This window comes from Micropterus dolomieu, linkage group LG16, assembly GCF_021292245.1.
Source record: "Micropterus dolomieu isolate WLL.071019.BEF.003 ecotype Adirondacks linkage group LG16, ASM2129224v1, whole genome shotgun sequence".
Lineage (NCBI taxonomy): Eukaryota > Metazoa > Chordata > Actinopteri > Centrarchiformes > Centrarchidae > Micropterus > Micropterus dolomieu.
In genome coordinates this window covers 11128415-11147231 of record NC_060165.1, presented here as the reverse complement: position 1 = coordinate 11147231, position 18817 = coordinate 11128415, and the positions used below count along the sequence as shown (strand labels likewise).

General features: G+C 38.2%; 1 protein-coding gene across 2 annotated transcripts in view; it reads right to left on the bottom strand.

Annotated features, from left to right (window-relative positions):
- Nucleotides 1-922: 922 nt before the first annotated feature.
- The window catches only part of LOC123984595 (aldo-keto reductase family 1 member B1-like), a 62225-nt gene continuing 44330 nt past the window's right edge, over nt 923-18817 (bottom strand). Inside the window, exons 2-11 of one of the 2 annotated variants that reach the window (XM_046071554.1) lie at nt 17755-17832; nt 5638-5805; nt 5373-5489; nt 4383-4460; nt 3770-3892; nt 2887-2993; nt 1632-1713; nt 1289-1372; nt 1105-1187; nt 923-1003 (exon numbers count right to left, since the gene is read on the bottom strand). In XM_046071554.1, coding sequence (XP_045927510.1) covers nt 961-1003; nt 1105-1187; nt 1289-1372; nt 1632-1713; nt 2887-2993; nt 3770-3892; nt 4383-4460; nt 5373-5489; nt 5638-5688 — 768 coding nt within the window. In that variant the 5' untranslated portion in view covers nt 5689-5805; nt 17755-17832 and the 3' untranslated portion in view covers nt 923-960. Of the gene's footprint in view, nt 1004-1104; nt 1188-1288; nt 1373-1631; nt 1714-2886; nt 2994-3769; nt 3893-4382; nt 4461-5372; nt 5490-5637; nt 5806-7764; nt 7981-17754; nt 17833-18817 lie in introns of those variants that run through there. The other variant, XM_046071553.1, reaches the window with a different exon arrangement.

Genomic DNA, 18817 nt, shown 5'->3' with positions numbered 1-18817 from the left:
TTCCTGCCCCCTTTTAAGGAGACTTCTGATAGGCTGTTCAGGGAAATGCTAATCGCTGGTTAATGTCCCTTTTGTCAGTTTAACAGTCAGGCACCGCGTTATCAGGCTTCGGAATCAAAGGTGCCAGTTTTACGATCAGGCTGCTCAGGAACAGCACTTAGGGAAAGTGACCTTTCCACCCCCTTTCTGTTCGGGTCTCATCAGCCGTCTGTTGAAAGTTCCTCCTTCTCTCAGGAAGAGAAAAGAGGAGTTCGGAGTAGTCGAAATTTATTTAATATAAAATGCACAAATCCACACTGTCGGTTCACTACACCACACATCCCTATTCTGATGCTCATTTTGAACTTCAGCAAGTTGTCTTGACCACATCTACATGCCTAAATGCATTGAGTTGCTGCAATGTGATTGGCTGATTAGCTTTTTGTATTAACAAGCAATTGAATAGGTGTACTTAATAAAGTGGCTGGTAAGTGTACATTTGTGTGTGTACCTGTGCACAGCAGCTCGTTCATTCCCTCAGTCTCACTATAAGCTTTTCTGACCCCTAGTGGTCATTAAGAGGCACTGTCACCTGCCTGAGCAGTATCTTCACTGTTGGAAACGTGCATCCACTTGTTTAATTTTCTTCCACAGGACTTTATTTTCAGCACTCAACAAAAGAGCTCATGGGGAAAAGCAACTGAAAGCAACTGTTTGGTAACAGGGTTAATTCACATGATTATTAAGTGTCATACATACTCACAAGAAAGAGTTTTGTACTGCATGTGGCACACATTTAGTTTTTTCAGTAACTTTGAATGTCACACAGACAAAGTAAGACTTGGCAAAAAAGCAAATAAAAAAACTGTGTTCAAGTAAACTAAGAAACTTGAAAATCACCAAATAAGGAGTGTTTGGTTTAAAAAGCTCTTTGGAGTCTGTATGCAGCTGGTTACCATTTAGCATTGTAAACCTTTATTTTCAGAATTTAGCATGGAATGGGTAGTCCTTGTGCTTCATGCCCCTAAAGAGACAGAAAATAAAGAAAAGGAAACATTTTTTAAAAAGATGCCCAACACATAACATCTTCTTAATGTTACAAAAAAAAGACCACTACAATCTCACCATTCCATGGGACAGATTCTCCAGTTCCTGTTGAATCCTAAAATAGTCTTCATTTCCTCCTCAGTTAGTTTAAAGTCAAACACCTGCAAAGATTTAAATGAATGTCTTCACGCACGAGCCAAAATGGTAAGTAAGTGAAGCAGATCGAGGGCTAATCCTAGAAAATATCTTCTCAGCTAATTACCTGGAAATTCTCCTGAATGCGCTGAGCTGTGATCGACTTGGGGATCACGATCACTTTCCTCTGGATGTGAAAGCGGATCAGGACCTGGCAGGGAAGGAGAAAGGGTATGACTTTAAGTGTAGTAACAGTAGGGGCCATACAAAGGGTATTTAAATCAAACACATTTTCCCCTTGTGCGTTTGTGTTAATGTCTACTACACTATGGACTGAGAACAAACTCAATGACATGTTTTTCTTTAAGAGAAAATATGGATATCCATTTTTTGTGTGTGCACATTAACTATTTTAAAGTTCATTAAATTCAGTTTCATTTAATTTGTTCCAGCCAGTGTGAGTGCTGTACTTGGGCAGGGGTCTTGTTGTACTTCTCAGCAATGGGTTTAATGTTCGGATCATCCAGCAGTGAGGGGTCTTCAGGTGTAGCCCTGCAATGTAAAATAAGTCACCCAGTATTATTAACAGGACTCATACACATTGCATTATTTTAAAGGGTAGACAAAATAATGGCTTGATAATAAAATAATACCTTAGAAAAAAGCTAACTCTGAATTAATTGAGCCACAGTCAAACACTACTACAAAGGTGGGCAGCTGTGAAACATGTCTAACCGTCAACACCTTTATATGTGGCTTTTCAAGGCCAATTCTCTGAATAAAAAATAAACATAATGTAAAAATAAAAATAAAATTATACTGACCAAAATTATAAATGCAACACTTTTGTTTTTGCCCCCATTCATCATGAGCTGAACTAAAAGATCTTTGTCTATGTACTCAAATATTGTTCACAAATCTGTCAAAATCTGTGTTAGTGAGCACTTCTCCTTTGCCGAGATAATCCATCCACCTCACAGGTGTGGCATATCAAGATGCTGATCAGTATATTGCACAGGTGTGCCTTAGGCTGGCTACAATAAAAGGCCTTTGTTCAGTGTACATCTGCAAGCAGCACTCGATGCCCTTCGATAACCTCATGAATAGCATAACTTTTCATCTTCAGTGCCTTTAGATTGCACAGCGAAAATTCGAAGTCAATCGGATTAATTCTGTAGGAGAAGTTTGTACGGAACTTGTGAGCCTACATCACCAAAAATGCCCATTAAATTCAAAATGACTGACTTACTTTTGGGGTTAGGGCATTACTTCAAGATTCCTTTTTTGTGGGTCTGAACATGATATATCTGTCACAAAAATTACACACATTTTGAAAAAACGTGACCCGGGCTGATCCTTAGCTAGCGAGCCATTTTGCCATGGCCAAGCACAAAATCCTATGACACGTAAAATTTTTGCAGGACTTTAATTTTGTTTCGTGACTTTTTGAGCATGTTTAAACCACCAAAAATGCGCTTCGTTTGCAGAAAGAAAGAAAAAAGAAGTCTTTCAGTACTTACTAAATCATGCCACACACAGACAAACTTTTTAGACAAAGAGGAACAACAGTCACAAGTTCAAACAAAAAAGGGATATGAGACATAATGGTGTTGACAAATACTGAATCTGTGTTCAACCAAATATGACCCACTTTGTAGCAGCGTGATGATAAAAAGTCCTTTCTCATGTTATTTTGACACAACTATTATTGCCATACTAACTGACCAGGGTCTGTCAGGGGAGCCCAAGGGGCTGTAAGCCGTCACTGAGATGCCCTGAGAATGGCAGTAGTTGATCAGCTTCTCCTGTGTCAGGTATGGATGGCACTCCACCTAGTGGCACAAACACACAACTCTTAGGATGCATTGCAGAAATCACAGAGAGATGCATAAACCACATGAAATAAATACCAAGTGGGCTACATGTATGCCACGTTATTCAGGCCATCAAAAGATACTCTGACTATGTTTTTGAAGCTACTAATAGCTAAAACATAAAGATTTTGCTGCTTTGAGCAATACAAGGTGTCATTCATTAATAACTTTATTGTTGCTTCAAACTGTCAATTTAGTGTCGTTTAAGGACACAGTGTACATGTAAAATGAATAGTATTAAAGGTACTAATATATCACTTCCTGCTTTGTGCAAAGGAAGTTTTTGCAAAGTAAAGTTAAAACGTATTCTAGCATGTAGATTATAACAGGCACAAGGGTAGATTTGTACTTGTTTAACATTATTTTAAGGGATAAATTTACTCATATTTAGTATATGAGAGTCCTTGTTCTGTGATGGGGGACAAAGGAGGAAGGAACATTGTAATTGAATACACAACAAGAGCAGATGAAAGACATCATTTATTTCTCAGACCTGACAGTAGGAGACAGATAATGTCATTATGGACTCTTGTCCTTTAAAAAACAGCAATCTTTAAATGTATCTGAGTCGCGGCTACTGAGCAGCAAGAAAACAAACATGCTATTCTTAAAAAGGCTGCATATGGGCGTTTAAACAGCAGCTGGCCCTTACAGTTATCGTGTGAAATGTGTTATCTCTTTGTTCTACGCATGTGTATTGAACAACAGTATCACTGGAAGGTGACTTAGTGTACCTGGTTGTTGGCAGGCTTGTATTTAAGGCCTGGCTTGTTGAGAATGGCTTCAATCTGGTCCTTGTTGAAGTTGGAGACACCAATAGCTTTGACCAAACCAGCATCCACCAGCTCTTCCATCCCCTGAGAAAATTAACCACAAAAAACACATTTACTTTGCCCTTTGCTGAGATTATGTTCAGAGACTATAGCTCATACTAAATCCTATTTGTGCCTCTTAAAAAAGCCATAGCTCCTGTTTGACTCCCTTGCTATAGTTAGCACATCATTGATTCCAGGTCTTGCACCATCACCTTTTAAGCTTGCACTAGCATAAACTGGTCTTTCATATTCCCAGCTAAGATCCATCCAGCTATAAAATGCACTAAAAGTTGCTAAAACTGCATTCTGACTTCTTGCAAATTGTTGGTTATAAATTCTTGAGAAATTCTTGACTTGGTGAGATTTAGAGGGACGGCTCTCCTTCTCGGTCCTTGACACTGGGTTATCCATTTACAACTTGTGTCTGGCATTTATTTTCTTTATTTTCCTGGGCGTGATGAGTTACACTAGGAGTGTTCATCTTTGAATCTTACATCTGTTATAAGTGAGTGGTATGTCTGTTATAACTCACCTCCCATGTATCAAGGAAGTGGGTATCATCACTGATTGCCTCTCCTCCGTTGTCCAAAGAACTAAGGTCACCGCTATCCTGTAACATGACCATGGGATTACTATGACATTGACAATATGGAGGCTCACTCCTAGAAACTTAATTCAAAAATAGGTGTGGAGACATAGTGTAGTAGACGTAGCCATCAATACAATCATTGGAAAATGAAGACAGGGTTTTTGGATTTAAGGGCAGCGGACCATGATCCATCTGGCCCAGACAACCAGCGCCATGGCAGGTGCGGTGGAGAGGAAAGTGAGCTGGGTTAGGAGCCATGCTGGCCCAGCTTGAACCTAATGCTGCTCCTAAAAGTCTGGTCTAGACAAAATGGGACTCATGTTGACCAAGCAACGGAATTCTGAGACTGTTGTGCCCTCATCATTACAGAGCCCTGACCTATCAACATCCCGGATCAAGCACTCAGCAGGTTGTCCATGTTCGGGGCTGCCAGCGCAAGACTTCGGCGAGATGAGAGGAGGTGGACTGTGTTTTACATTGATGACGCTTGATGCTCAAATGCAGTCAAGATGGACTCTGTTTCCCAAACGACTGTTAAATGTGAAGATGAAACCATATTATCATATGTTGCTGCTGTTTACATTCACCCCAGATGCAAATTCAAAAATTGCACTGCAGAATGTTCTTGGTGTATACGTGTATGTATATATGTACATAAATAACTGTATATATTGTTTTATTTTATATGTTACCATATTCAAATATACAATTAATTATATGTTGTGTGTGTAGCATGAAGGGAATACAAATTTTGTTTTGTTATTCAGCCTTGTGCTGCATAATGACAAATAAATAACCTTGTAGTAAAAAGGCAGTGTAACATAAGGGACATTTGGTATAACATTCTGTGCATGCCTGCTCATAGACACAGATTCCCCCTACATCACGAGAACACATATTTTCACACATTGTTGAGAAGACAAGTGTGCCTACCTTTAAACCCATTGGCAAGTGCACTAGATAGAGGTCTACGTAGTCCAGTTTAAGATCACTGAGAGTCTTCTCACAAGCTTGCCTCACCAGTGACTTCTCATGGAAAATGCACCACAGCTATGAAATGAAAGGGGCAAGTCAATGAGCTGCCATGCTCGCTGAGGAATCCAGCATTAAAACAGTTTAGATATAGTTCTGATGCCTATTTGTGGAAGAAATAATAGTGTCATGCCATAGACTGTGTAAAGGCGCATGCACATCTCACCTTGCTAACAATGAAAAGATCCTCCCTCTTGACCACGCCATCCTTGATCATGGAATGAACACCCGCTCCCACCTCTGCCTCGTTCTCGTAGACATACGCTCCATCAATGTGCCGGTAACCCGCTGAGATGGCTGCTTTCACCGCCTCTGTGACTTTGCCAGGGGGAGACTAACAGACAGGGATGGTTAGTTATTGTGGTATACATAATAAGTGTAACTACTACTCACTAACACTGGTTACAGAATAGCAGCAACTCTGTGTCTCCTATCATCTAGACACACTGTTCCAAAACACCAAGGATAATACTTTATATGGTGTCAGTACACCGTATATTTATGGCTCATGTTTTGCTATATTCTGCTACAGTGTAACCCACATACAAATTGTGCAAAAAAACCCAAAAGTTTTAGATGCTAATGTTTAGTTCTTGCTACTATTTGGTTAGAAAAGAAAATAAGATAAGTTAATTTATATTTTGTTCTTGGGGAAATGTGTCGATAGAACACATAACTGTTGGTGTGTCTATAGCAACACGTGAACTAGGGTTATTATGTCTATGGAGAATTACACGCAAAGTCCTTATACATGGGTTTCTTGAATACAAACACTGTTGGATGCGTCCACATTCAGTTTTGTAGCTGGTCAGAAGACTCTGGTCAACCATTGCAATCAACGTAGATTTCATATTGTTTGTAAATTCTTGTTGATTCAATAATAAACTGCCATTTCAGAGTTGGATCTGTTTGTTTGTATTTCATTTAAATATTAATATAACGTGCGCGACTGTGTGGCAACAGGTAGGCCACAATTATGTCCCTGGGTAGACCTTATGTTGTTCAAGTCAGCTATTAGCCAAAAAGCTAAAGGAAGAATGAAGAAAGATTGAGAGATGTGTTCTTTCCACAGTTGTAATATGCCATTAGGCCTACTGTGTCACTGTCTAACATGCAAAGAACATTGTCATCTGTTGTAAACTGTGCGACCAGCAAAAAGCTTTCAACTGCGAAAAATTCTACATCTCATTTATTGAAGCATATGCCAAAGCAGCACAGCAATGTGAAACTCAGACTGCAGGCCAAAGTGACAATATATATATATATGTATGTGACTCAGATCTGAACATTGTGAACAGCATGGAATCTGATCTTTTCCAGTTCGGATGTGAGCCACTTTCTTTACAGGTCGAATCTTTTGAAATGCGACCTCAGTCTTGACCATAGACTGGAGGTCTTGACAGGCAGATTTGAATTCATGCGACCATGACATCATGCAACAGCTGCCAATTCTGCTGTGGCTGGGGTGGGTAGTACTGTCTTTTAGTATCCTTTGAGCTCAGCGCCTCACCTCACCGATATCACCGATGCTCAGGAGATGGGTAACAATGATCTTCTGAGCAGTTTTAATCACCCGCTGCAGAGCACTCCGGTCCTGGACCGAGCACATCCCATGCCAGTTAGTGTTGTTTTCAGAATGCTTTCTATTGCTCCTTTGTAAAAGCTGACAAGAACTTGGCACAGGAATTTGACCTTCGTAAGCTTCCACAAGATATACTGTCGTTTCTGAGCTCTCTTCACCAGCGTGGAGATGTGAGATGACCATGTCAGGTTCTTGGAGATGCTGATTCCCAGGGACCTGAAACTGTTCACCTGCTCCACCTCAGCTCCACTGATGTAGACAGGAGTTTGTGTCTTTATGTCCTTTTTCCTGAAATCAATAATTAGCTCCTTGGTTTTGCTGATGTTGAGCAGTAGCTAGGTTGTTCTCTGTGCACCACTCTGCAAGATTTTCAATTCCCTCCCGATATGAAGTTTCATCATTGTTTGAAAAATTAGTGTAGCCTAAAAAGTAACTTATTACAATTTCTGAGTAACTTGTCCAACACTGCTACTAGATATGCCGCATAGATATGAACAGAGTGCTGCTTTCTGCCCCCTACATGTCAAACTACATTTAAGTTAGGCTACATGTAAAATGCAATTAATCGCAATTTTATTTGGTTATATCGGCAGGTGTGCCGAGGACAGTTAGCTAGTTTTTACGACTTATTATCAGTCTCCAGTCAGCCTTTCTGCTGGCACGTTCAGTTCAACAACTTACTGTGTAGGATTAGAAAAAACATAGGCCTACCTTCCATGTCCCCAGACCCACAATGGGAATTTGTGCACCGGTGTTCAGTTTCACTGTTGTTGCCATTTCATCAAAGGACTAGTGGAGCATTTGTGCGGTTGTAAGTCGTGAACGTCGGGACTGCAAATGCAGAGCTGAGTTATATAGGCTACAGTCTATGGTTCAGCCCCGCAGCAAAATGTTTTATTTCAACGGAAACGGAAAGCAAGAGGGCAGACCTTTACTGCCTTTTTAACACCGCTGTTTACAAACTGATTGGGTAACACCTTTGACACACCCAGCCTAATAAGCCTGTTCCGTAAGTCTATCTACTGCAAATATTTGGGTAGGATAAATCAAACAATACTATTTTTATTGCAGGTAGGGTTGTCCACCTTCAATACAGAAAAATGAGGGACACCTGACACAGCGGGGGCCACACCCCCAGGGGCTCGGCAACGACAGCCGGTGGTGGTATATCATAACTTAGAACATGTTTTCAGGAAAGTATTAAGATTGATATTAATGGACATTTTAATAAGCTATCTGCTATTGAAATCAGTGTAAACAGATGCACTCAGTCTCTCTCTATCACAACTCAACAGACTAGCATCATATTGTCATAGCTGAATACACTATGACAATAATAAACATAGGCCAACAACATGTGACAGTGAGACCACAAAATAATAGGATGTGAACTGTATTTTATTAACTTATTAAATCAACATGTCCATAACTTATTAACTATAAATAGGCTAAAACAAATGCTTTGATACAATTTGGTTGGAAAGACTTTTGCAAAGGATTTGCCATGAACGTCATGAACATCAGTGGATTAGAAGTAGTAGGCCTTGTGTGTAGTATTGGAGCATGTTAGGCCTACTTCTTTCTATAAATGTTTTCCTGTCAGAAGTACAGTACTTGTGCAGCACTGAGTAGCTGTTTGTCTTTCAAACAGCAACAGAAAAACTATGACCTGACTGCTCAAAGCTGAGAGTGATCAAAAGCTAATGAGCTCCACAGAGCACGTGTTCTTGCCTCACTTTGTTGGTCATTCTGGAAAATATCCTTCTCACATAACCAGTGGATGCTGAGATGTTTATGACGTAGCTGTTGATGAACAGGATAAGAATAATGATAATGAACTTGAGTAATAGGGGGGCGTGAACACAGATTTTGGCTAAAATATTTGTCATTGTTTGCAGTAATACTATCCAAACAGTTTAAACCACACATTAATAACCTATCTGCAAACATTTCTAAATTTAATTTATCACCATTTTTATGTTTGGTCAGTAAATATATATTGTATTTATTTTTTTATTTTTATTTATTTATTTTGTTAAATCTATATTATTGAAGGAAGCAATTCTATAGATTGGTTAATCATAACACATAGTTGCTTATATTCTTCACCTAGGCACCATGTTCTGATAATTAAATGTGTATCTTATCTCTATAAATTAATGCTTATGTGTCTGACTGTATACCTCAACCTTAAAAAACTAATTATACCATAATGTAGGCATGTGCTTTATTTACATTGTAACAATATTTCTTAACAAATAGGCAGCACATGAAATCCATAGTAATCCATCAGAAAATTCGTATTAAGTCATTACACTGCCTCGGCATGCTATCACACTTCTGACAGGCCACCGTGCACCACACAGAACACTGGCCGACAAAATGTGCAGTTTGGCTTGATACTCATCAAGTAGGCTATTTGATTTCTTGCCCCTGAAATGAAACCGTGTTAAATATTGAAATAAGACAATTCTGCAAACACCCTAAGGTGCTACTGTGTGCATGCTATACTTTGCTTAAGTGACAGTCTAAACCTTGTTAAATATTGATATAAGACAATACTACAAACAACCAGTACAAACTACAAGTGTATTGTAATGTTATCTGTTTGGCAAGAACCTAACACAACAATAGATATGCATGCAACATACTTTCCTTAAATGACAGTCTGAACCTTGTTAAATATTTACAGCTCCCCTCCAGCCAGTTTCAACTGACGTTTTTGGTAAACGTTTTTTTTCAAACAATTGGGTTGGTGTGGTTAATAGTCAGTCCTAATCAATTACCATGGAAAATCTATTACTCTGCTGAACTTTGCTATTTTGTCTACAGTTAGAATTAAAATCGTATACTTGATCTTCTAGGCCTACATGTAAAATTGTCTTACTATGAACTTTACTATAAAGATAAATAGTAAACTGGAGACATTCAAGTATACAGTCTGTGGTTCGAACTGAACCTGAGTTATTTCTGTTTCTATATTACGAGAAACAAAACATTCTCCATATTTACATCACCACTTATATCACACTGACGATGATAATAATTTCATGAGGTTTAACTGTAGATATTGTGTCCCTTTTCCCAGGCATGCCACTATGCAGCTTATAGGCAGGTTTTCTGCTGGGCCTAAAGCAGGCACATTAGGAAGTCCTTACCTTTATGTGGGCATTTACAAATTTTACCACCAAAACACAAGATTGGAACTTTTCTAAATATGTGTGGATGTACCAAATGTGAATGGTAAAAATAAAAAATTGTCCCATTTAAAACTAGAAAACAATCAAGAGCAAACCAAAGCTGTTGAATAGTGAGTACAGTGACTTATACTATCTTGAGAACAAAAAAATTCCTACCTCAAGTGTTGGCTGAGTGCGTTTACCAGATTTCATTTAATTTTAGGTTTTTGAGATATTTCACAAATAGGCAAATGAGCCGAGGATAATATTAATTGTAGGACTGTTGTGGCTTTGCCTTGATTTATAATACCATTATGGTTGAAATGCATAACTATCAAGAAAAACCTGTAGAGTCTATGTGTGAAAAAAGTGAAGTGTTGAGGCAACGCTGCCACCTAGTGACTAAAAAGTGCTAAAATGAAGTAAAAAGAATATTACTAATGGTAAATACCTACTTTCTGTTTATTAGATTCACCAAGCTAAAACTATTGCAGTGCAATAAATTATATTTAAATGCAGGATATAATGATTTTTGTTAGTTGTATAACATCTTGTTCTAGTGTTTTTACGCCTACCTTTTCAAAATGGCTGAAACTGTTTTTAAAAACAGAATTTTTACTTTCAAGAATTACCTGTGATGTATGTCATAACTGGTTCCAGTATGCTGTGTTCATAGATGTTCTGAACGTGGTTCACCATCACATCTCAACTGGAGTGGAAGCTGCAGTCGAGTACAGATGTTTAATAATGGCTGGTCTCCACAGATTCAGGTCCTTCCTTTCTGCCATAAGAACGACCTATACGAAGCTTATAATGCTCCTTCTCTTGTTGACAAAACAAGCAGAGAAGCCACACACTTGTGGTGCCAGTACTCATTATTGAAAATTAACCAAAAGTTTTGGCTATATAAGTTTTCATCATCAGAGTAGCTACAACCTATGATTGTTCAGCTGCTCTTGTCACTTCTTTGCCTCTTGCTTGGCCAAAGCCATGAGTGCTCCACTGCGTGAAGTTAGTTTTAAGATATTCGACAGACATTCACTCAGAACTCAGTTTCCCCCGTGTTGGCAGTATCAGGGCGATTAGCTCACCTCCGAGGGCTCACTCTTAACCACCGGGGGTTGGCTTAGAGAACCATCAATGAATGACTAGTGTTATTAATGTGTTATGGAAAAATCATCATTTATTTCAATAGATTCTGTGTCATGTGATTAAGGGACTCCAAAGCAATGCCGAATTGAATTACAATACTGCGCAAATACTTCATATTAGATTTGAGTGCATATTTTATTTTATATTAATATTTATTAATATTTCTATGGAAACATGTTTTTTTCCCCAGGGACTCCAAACCAATGCTGACTTGTAGTACGACACTGGGTAAATGAGATGCACCCCTTCATATTAAAGTTGAGTACACTTTCGATTTGATATTCATTTTTATAAATATTTTTCTAGAAAACACACATATTAGGAAAAAGCTGAATATACCATATACAAGGCCTTTCAAAAAGGGCACATCAGCTGTGTCCTTGGCTTTATAAAATAGAATATTATTTTATTTTTTATTAACACACACAAACACAATTTTTACTGTTTTATTTCCTTATTTAATGAAATGTATGAAATTAATTGTCCTTATGTAATTTATATGTAGCTTTGGCAATATTGTTGCTATACATTCATGCCAATAAAGCTAATACTTGCACACTAGTCAACTTCATCGCTTTCTCTCTCTGCTTCTCATCTTACACTTGATTAACAAACCGCCATCTTCCACACTCTGACCATCAAAATATTGCCAATTTTCTCCTTCAACCCATGAGTCAATGCCACAGGACCAAATTTCTTTATATAATTTTCTTCCTTGAACCACAAAATAAGTTAATTCTCACAACCCTACTCCCAACTACTACCATCTGCACTACTGTGTTTTCCAACTCGTTTATTTTTCTGTACTTCACTCCAGGCATTTAAATCCATATGCTCATTCCCACCCTCACACTCACCATTCCCTGCCATCCTCAGTCCAGCCACAGATCAGTTTTTGCACAATCCGATATCTGATATCCACCGTTTTGTCAGTTTGACAAATAAACACAAACTTCTCATTTCTGTGCTACTCTTTTCCAACTCTTACAATCCACCTCATTCTGTTAAAGTATCAGATCTTTTAGTAAAAATACAATATACAAGTCTTGCATTCAAAATTGTACGAAAGTAAATGCAGGTATTACAGTTAATTATGCTAAAATTTAGGCTAAGTCTTACTGCTGGCTTAATCGATACTATTTTATTTACTATTCATGTTTTGTGTGTGAAATCTTAATCCACAATGTAAAGCACCACAAGCACAGAACTTGTGCATGAAAAAGTGCAATACTATTATGTAAATAGCAGAACGAATGCACATGGGTGGGCAACATGTTGGAAAGATTAAATTCTCTTTTGCAAGAGACGCAGACGCAGCATAAAGGAACATAAAGGACAAGTTTCCAACATATAAAAGACATCAATCATACATACATAAATAACACAAGCCCCTGTGTTGAATAAGGCAGAATACAACTTTATAAACTGCGACAATGACCAATATTCACCCACTCCATATTCTTCAGAGTTGAAACAAACTGTCTATAAGAAATAAAGGCAGTCAGTTTCTTATGAGTTCTGAAGAAGGTTCCAAGCAGAAGGTGCAGCAAACATGAAGGCTTTTTTACCTAATTCTGTTCGGACACGGGGGACCAACAAGTGTAGGGCGTCCTTTGAACGTAATCCATAATGGCCATGACTACTTGTTAAAAAGATACTCAAATAGGTAGGAGCTAGTCCAAGAAGTGCCTTATAGATAAAACATAGCCAGTATACCTTCTTGCATTGAGAGAGGGTCATTTAGCTTTATAGTAAATGGTACAATGATTTGTCCTATAATTACAGCCAGTGAAAAAACGCAATGCTCAATCATACACAACATCCAATTTCTATAGGCATTGGGCAGACGCATTCATATATATCAGATCACCATAATCTAGTATGGGAAGAAAAGTGGCCGTCACCAGGTATTTTCTAGCTCGAATGGATTTCAAATAAGTCGCACATAAAATAGTAATAATCAAAATGTGAAATGTATTGCACACCTGCTGTATGCATGATCTTATCTTGAATTCTGTTTTCTATCTTATAAGTGGCATTTATTCGCTGGGGGACCCCTAGACTTTCAAGGGACCCAAAATAGTTCCCAGACAATCCACAGCTGGGAACCACAAAATAACATCTGCCTTTTGCATAAAAAAGGAAAGGTTTTTGTTGATTCTGTCTGAACCACTAGAGGGCACCGTTATCACACTTACCAAACGTGAGTCTGCTCAAATCATCTGACTGAGGCTCCACAGTAAAATAATCGCATAAAATGTCATACAATTACCTAATATAGCCAGTAATTACAGAGACTGAAATGATTGATCAGCACTTTTCATTTAATGTAAAACTCTCAAAAACCTCATGCACACATCTGATCTTTAATTTAACTTTATCCACAGAAGGAAAATGCTCTTGGAACAAGCCTTGGGTGTGTCCATTGTCTAGCATGCAGCATGTAATGTAAGAGGTAATGTTCTTATTAATTTGTCTTTATTGTTTTGACTTTTTCCTCATGGCATTATGCTTACACTGTAAGGAGATGTGCGCCATTGTGACTGCGCACACACAAGCCGGCCTTAAACCCCAAGAGACAGCTGAAAGAGGGAACAAATACAAGGTGTCTTTTTTTGTCAGAATCAGATAAAACCTAACGGACCTTTAACTGAGCCATTCAACACTCTGAGCAGAAGATAAGAGAGTGGTATAAAAAACATACAAAGGGAAAAAGTTACGGGAGCCAGCAGCCACTGTGTACCTCACAATGGCTCTCGCTAAAGTTTGTGTCTCTTCTGATCTTCTCCCAGCTGGACACCTGCTTTTCAGGCCCTGTCTCCTCTGATCTAACTTCATACACTGTAGGGCCTTTTGCCAGCCTGCAAACTGTCAAAGTACCCCAGGAATCAAACGCCGTCGCATGCTGTCATGATCAAAGAACCACAGGTAAACCAGATGAAGACACAGCCACATACAATTGCCATCTAAAAGAGGGGGGAAAGTTTTAATTTCAGAGGCTCTTATTTGGCGTCTTCAGGCGGATACCTTTTCACTGTGCCGAGTGCATCAATTAGAAAAAGGAAAAGAGAAACGACCTGGCATTTGAAGATACAACACAGGCCCAGAGTAGAAAGTGCCTCTCACCAAAACTTTTGGACAAAGAGTGTAGACTTAGGGGAGATTTCAGAGTGTGTTGCTCCAAGAATTTGAAGAGAAAAGTGGGACATATACATAGACTGCTGGGATGGACAGAGAAAGGATGGTGGTGTGACAAATAAATATATAGATCACAATGATCTACATTCTCCTTTTTCATTCCATTATGTGCAGCCATAACAAATGCCCAGTGCAACTGGTGGAGTCCATTCTTTCAGAGGTTCTACATCAGATCAGACACTCCACCGGTAAGACCTGACCTGTCTTAGGGAGATCAAAAACCTCATTTCGTTTCATGGCCTTTGCTCTATTCCCCCTGTTTCTTTTCTCTACACCTCGTCTCTCCCATTGGCCTTGGCTTTGCTGTCTTTTTCTCTGTTTCTGCCAGAGTGCCCTGGGTCATAATCCCCACCCTTAAATCTAATGTTGAGTGTCAGCTCCTGCTGAGTTCACTCACACACTCACATTCCGCACATTTCTGCCCGTTGAACAACAACATCACGGAGAGAAATCCCTACGTCATAAGTAACTCATGGTCATTCGTCAAGTGCATTACATGTTCTTGGATACAAGGCAGACATGATAGAAACTTTTGTCTTTTTTTTTCTCAATAATCCCATTAACACCTGGATAGACAGTAGTAGGTTTTATTTATGTAGAGCTGAAAGAATTATTCATTTAGTTGATTAGTTTACTGTCAGAAAATTAAGTGGCAACAATTTTGATATTCGATCAACAGTTTACATAATCTTTTCAAGCAACTATGACAAAATGTAAATACTAGTTGGTTTCCTCTTTCTTCTATCATAGTAAATTGAATATTTGTTTCTGTTTTTGAGATTTGCTGCGCTTGATTTACTATTATGTAACATTCTATGGACCAAAAAATTAATTGTGAATTAAATTAATGCTTGGTTGCAGCCCTTACATGATTCTATTTATAGCTGAAATTACAAAAGATGTCAGAAAACATATGACCAAGAAGACAAAGTGGAACACACATACGCATTCTTATGCCTTGTTAACATAGACAACCTTGTACAACCTCAAAAGTTAGACAATGCAATATTACTGCTAAAGAATCGTACTGGCTTATTGTGTGAGGAAGAGCATCACCGCCACAAGCATGCACAACACCAGCGTGCTCTGACATGAAACCCATCTAATTTCAGACAACCGAGGACTTCAGTGCCATTTGTGTTGGTGTGTGAATGGTCACATAGCTTTAAAATCGTGTTAAAGCCTTGATTATGTGACCAAGAGAAGTTGCTGTCTCTACCAGAATAGTTCAGGCAACTTATTGACTTAATGTTACGGAATGTTTGTATGAAAGAATCTCTTTGCTAACTTAACCCATCAGCATGTTTTTGCTAATTTCCTGTGTTTTTAAGGCTTTGGATCATATTCCAGTCTTACAATAAAATATTATGTTTTTTTCATTGCATAATATTTCAAAATATAGAGTAGAGGACAGCTGTATAAAATTAAGCTTTATATTCTTTAAATTCCTCTTGCAGCTGAATTAAGTATTGGTTTTGGTTTGTCTGTTGTCTTGAACTGCATGTGACAGACAGAATGTACATAACCACAGAGAATTTCAGATATTGGGTACATTTAGTTTTTCTGATGAGTACAACGTTGAAATTAGAAATGCAGAAAAGTCTGTCTCATTTCAGCTGTCATAGTGCTCCTAAATCCAAGTATTTATAAAAAACAGACAACAGATATAATTTGAATTTAAAATTCACTGACCTTACTTTTGACCTTGCACAAGTTGAGAATGTTGGCTTTACACAAAATGGGTTCTGGCAGATGCCACTAATATTATGTAAATTTAAGGTAAATTTCTAGCCACCATGGCAATAGTTAGTTGGTCGGTTGTTGGGTCTGCCACTCCAGAGTGTTAATGGATTGCCATGAATTTTTTTTCCCAGAGGATGAATCCTTATGACTTTTCCCCTAGCACCTTTTCCTATTAATTTTGGTACCGACATTCATGTTCTCCTGAGAATGAATTTAGTTAATCCTTTCACCATTCACCTGGCACCATCATCTGGTCAATGTTTTAATTTGTCCAATACTTTGGTTTATGACTAAATACTTGCAAAATGTTTTTTATCCTCAGCTGTAAATTGTGAACATTTTCCAACGTAAGATGTTCAGCATCTGCTAAACATCAGATTGTTAGCATTGTTGTGAGTGTTTTAGAATGCTAACATTAAGCTCAAAGCACTGCTGTGCCAAAGTGTGAACTATTAACACTAATGAGGGCTAAATAGAAAGCAACTCTTGTAACTAGCTTAGGATTCAGAATACAAGAGTTTTTCATAATAGTCAACAGTATGTGGGAAGTTATCTTTTAGCTATCTAGATATTTCTTATCTGGTATGGATCCTAAACACACACACCATTTTGTATTTTCACATGCACTTGTGGACACACACAGTCTTGGCCTCGTCTGTGAGCATAGGTGTCTCCTTTCTGGCCTCTCAGACATTGGTTTAGTTTTTGGCTTGATTAACCACTTAGTTCAGTCTCTCAGACACAAGATTGCAGGGAAAAAGCAAGTAATGAAGTGCTTTTGAATTTGCATTCCTGAGAGCTTTCACAGACGCCTTGATTTCAGTCTGCCTTTGCTGTTTGTTCTTCGTCAAGAGATGTCTGCTATTTTAACGGTAACACATAACAAGTGTCCATCCAACCTCCTTCTTATTGCTCCCTCATCAACCTAACTGCCATGAATAAACACAATCAACATGCATCTGAAGGGGAATTCGGAGGCCTTTTCTCTCAAAACGTCCCTGATGGGCTGTTCATCGTTGTCATTATGCAGATTACAGTGTGACCGTGAATGCAATATCGGAGCCCCTTTCCTCTGCTATGAAATGTCACCGTTCCATAAAGCTGACCAAAAACACTTCTGTGTTTTGTTCTTACAAGTGAAGCAGCACAGATCAGTTATGGACAAACTGTCTCAAGAATATGGAATTAACAGCATTCAGTTGACACTTGAAAGTCAAGCCTTTCTTTTTAGTATCGACCTTGACAACAATATCAGAGTGTGCCTGCTGCATTATTATCTGTTACAATTTACCAGGTAAGTACCATCAGAACAAAGTTACAATACACCTATACACACATTGTATTTCATGTAGTTTTTGGTAACTTGTTTAAGGTTAACTCTACTTGATTAATTTATTTGTAACTGTGATTATATAACACAATGGCTTACCAGAATCTGTGATCATTTGTGACTCGGATATAGGGATGGTTGACGTAAAAGCTTCCCTTTGCACCCCGCTCCAGGGAGCTAGAAAAGAGGAAACAAGACTTGGTTTAAATATGGGGCCCTTTCACTAGTCCATGCTTCCAGGAATGATTAAACATCAATAAGAGGCAGATCACCAAGCAAGTTAAGATAATTGATCATTTGTTGGACTTTGAAGCAGATAAGCCGACAATACCGACAGGACCTGTCTTCCATAGCCACCAAACAACAGGTAATTGAGAATTTTGAAATTCAATTCTTTTCCAAATACACTAAAGTGCAAATAATTTTATCCTGCAATTGGAGGTGTGTAGTACTGTGTAGTTTAGAAACGCAGCCTTGGTGACAGGAAAAGAAGTCCTTCACCTTTGCATCTCCACAAGCAACATCCGGTTAAACAGGAAGTTCGTTAGCAGCAGTCTGGACCGTTACTGGATATAAAGAACACATTTTTTGTCTTAAATACAAATGTTTCTTGTTCATAGCTATGAAGGTGTAATTCCACATTTAAGAATATAAAATTTGGGCAGATAAGGACTAGCAAACTATTAAGTGCAGCATTTTATAAAGATATAAATCATTGTTCATTAGGACTAACCACTGGTGTGAGAGAAGTCGGAGAGAACTTGCATGCTCATCTTTATATCTTGCAAATTAAGGTTGTATGTAAACCCAGACAAACTATTCTATGTGATTTCGCAGTGAATATATAACATCATAACCTGTGTCTGGTTATAGTTATGTATAAATAACAATATGATATATCTGTCATCAGTTGCGTTATGTTTGACATGTTTTTGCATGAAAAAAAATCAAAACAATTGCCAATTCATTTTCTGACAATTTCTGATTATTGACCAATCAATTTCAGCGGCACATTTCCATGTGTTTTATGTTCCAAAATCTTAATTTATAAAGCAACCAGTCACTGAAGCTGTCACACAATTCTAGTGAAGTAAAAAGTACAATATTTCCTTGTGAAATGTAGCAATAGTAAGATTAGAAAGTTTCATTATGTAAGGACAAT